Source organism: Bombus vancouverensis, chromosome 6 (assembly GCF_051014615.1).
Source record: "Bombus vancouverensis nearcticus chromosome 6, iyBomVanc1_principal, whole genome shotgun sequence".
NCBI classification, from domain to species: Eukaryota; Metazoa; Arthropoda; class Insecta; order Hymenoptera; family Apidae; genus Bombus; species Bombus vancouverensis.
The window spans coordinates 717,791-718,771 of NC_134916.1; the positions used below are offsets into that span (position 1 = coordinate 717,791).

At 42.5% G+C, this 981-nt stretch overlaps 1 protein-coding gene across 1 annotated transcript; it reads left to right on the forward strand.

The window, feature by feature from the left end:
- Positions 1 to 285: 285 nt before the first annotated feature.
- Positions 286 to 621, forward strand: LOC117162215 (uncharacterized). Its single transcript, XM_033344079.1, has one exon. It carries the CDS (start codon positions 286 to 288, stop codon positions 619 to 621), a length of 336 nt encoding a protein of 111 aa, XP_033199970.1.
- Positions 622 to 981: the final 360 nt, after the last annotated feature.

Sequence of the window (981 nt, forward strand, 5' to 3'; positions counted from 1 at the left end):
AACAGAGAAAACTCGTGGATAAATTGTAAGGTAGAAAATATATTTAAATAGAAGTGTAATTATAGGTAAGAATACAATTTGAGCTGGTGCAGATCCGCACGCTAGCTGTGTTACCCAATACTGAGAAAACTAAAGAAGACCAGATGTAGAGTTTTCTTAGAAGTGGTGACCAATTCAACAATTTCAAGTTCAAATTCTACATATCGCGGATGTCCTTCGAAACAGAAACCTTTGGCAGTAATTGCATATAATAATGGAAAAATTGGTATCGACAGAAGTGACCAGATGGTCTCATATGCCACTACGATACGGAAGAGCATCAAGTGGTATCGGAAATTAGCACTTCGGGAAAGTCTCGTTTCCGAATGGTCCTCAGAAAATACTGTGCCCGACAACCATCGGAAGAAAACTACGAAGGTGGCCCACCATTTGGAGATACGTAAGAATCTGGAGGGCAAGCCTATAAGAAGGATGTGCACCCTATGTTACAAGAAGAAGAGGCAAACTGTCTCACGCGAAGAAGCGAGGAAAAACATGAAAAGAACTACAACATATTGTTCGAAGTGCCCAAAATCACCCCAAATGTGTTTGGAATGTTTTAACGAATACTATGAGATATAGCATAATGTAATATTTTAAATTAATAAGATTAATATTAATTAATGTAGTATCGTGGGCTGCTTAGCGCTGTAGATATCGCTGCTGGGTACGGTCGCTTCTCTTCTCATTTTTGTATCGTAGAAGAAAAGTCGGACTCCGGTCGCCGGGATTCGAACCCGGATTCCGAACGTTCGTAACCTAGGGCGCTAACCACTGCGCTGCCGTAGTCCGACACTAGTTAGTGTCGTGTGATGGTATTTGCTATCGAGTGCCGCCACAGGCCTTTTTCCACGATACTACACTCGGCCATAGCTGACAATTACATCTGCCCTCAGATGTGCTCGTCAGCGCTAATTTCACTCGCCGAATTTCTCTGGCGAG

Coding starts and splice junctions, on each gene's coding strand:
- LOC117162215 (XM_033344079.1), top strand. CDS start 286: ATGGTCTCATATGCCACTACGATACGGAAGAGCATCAAGTGGTATCGG.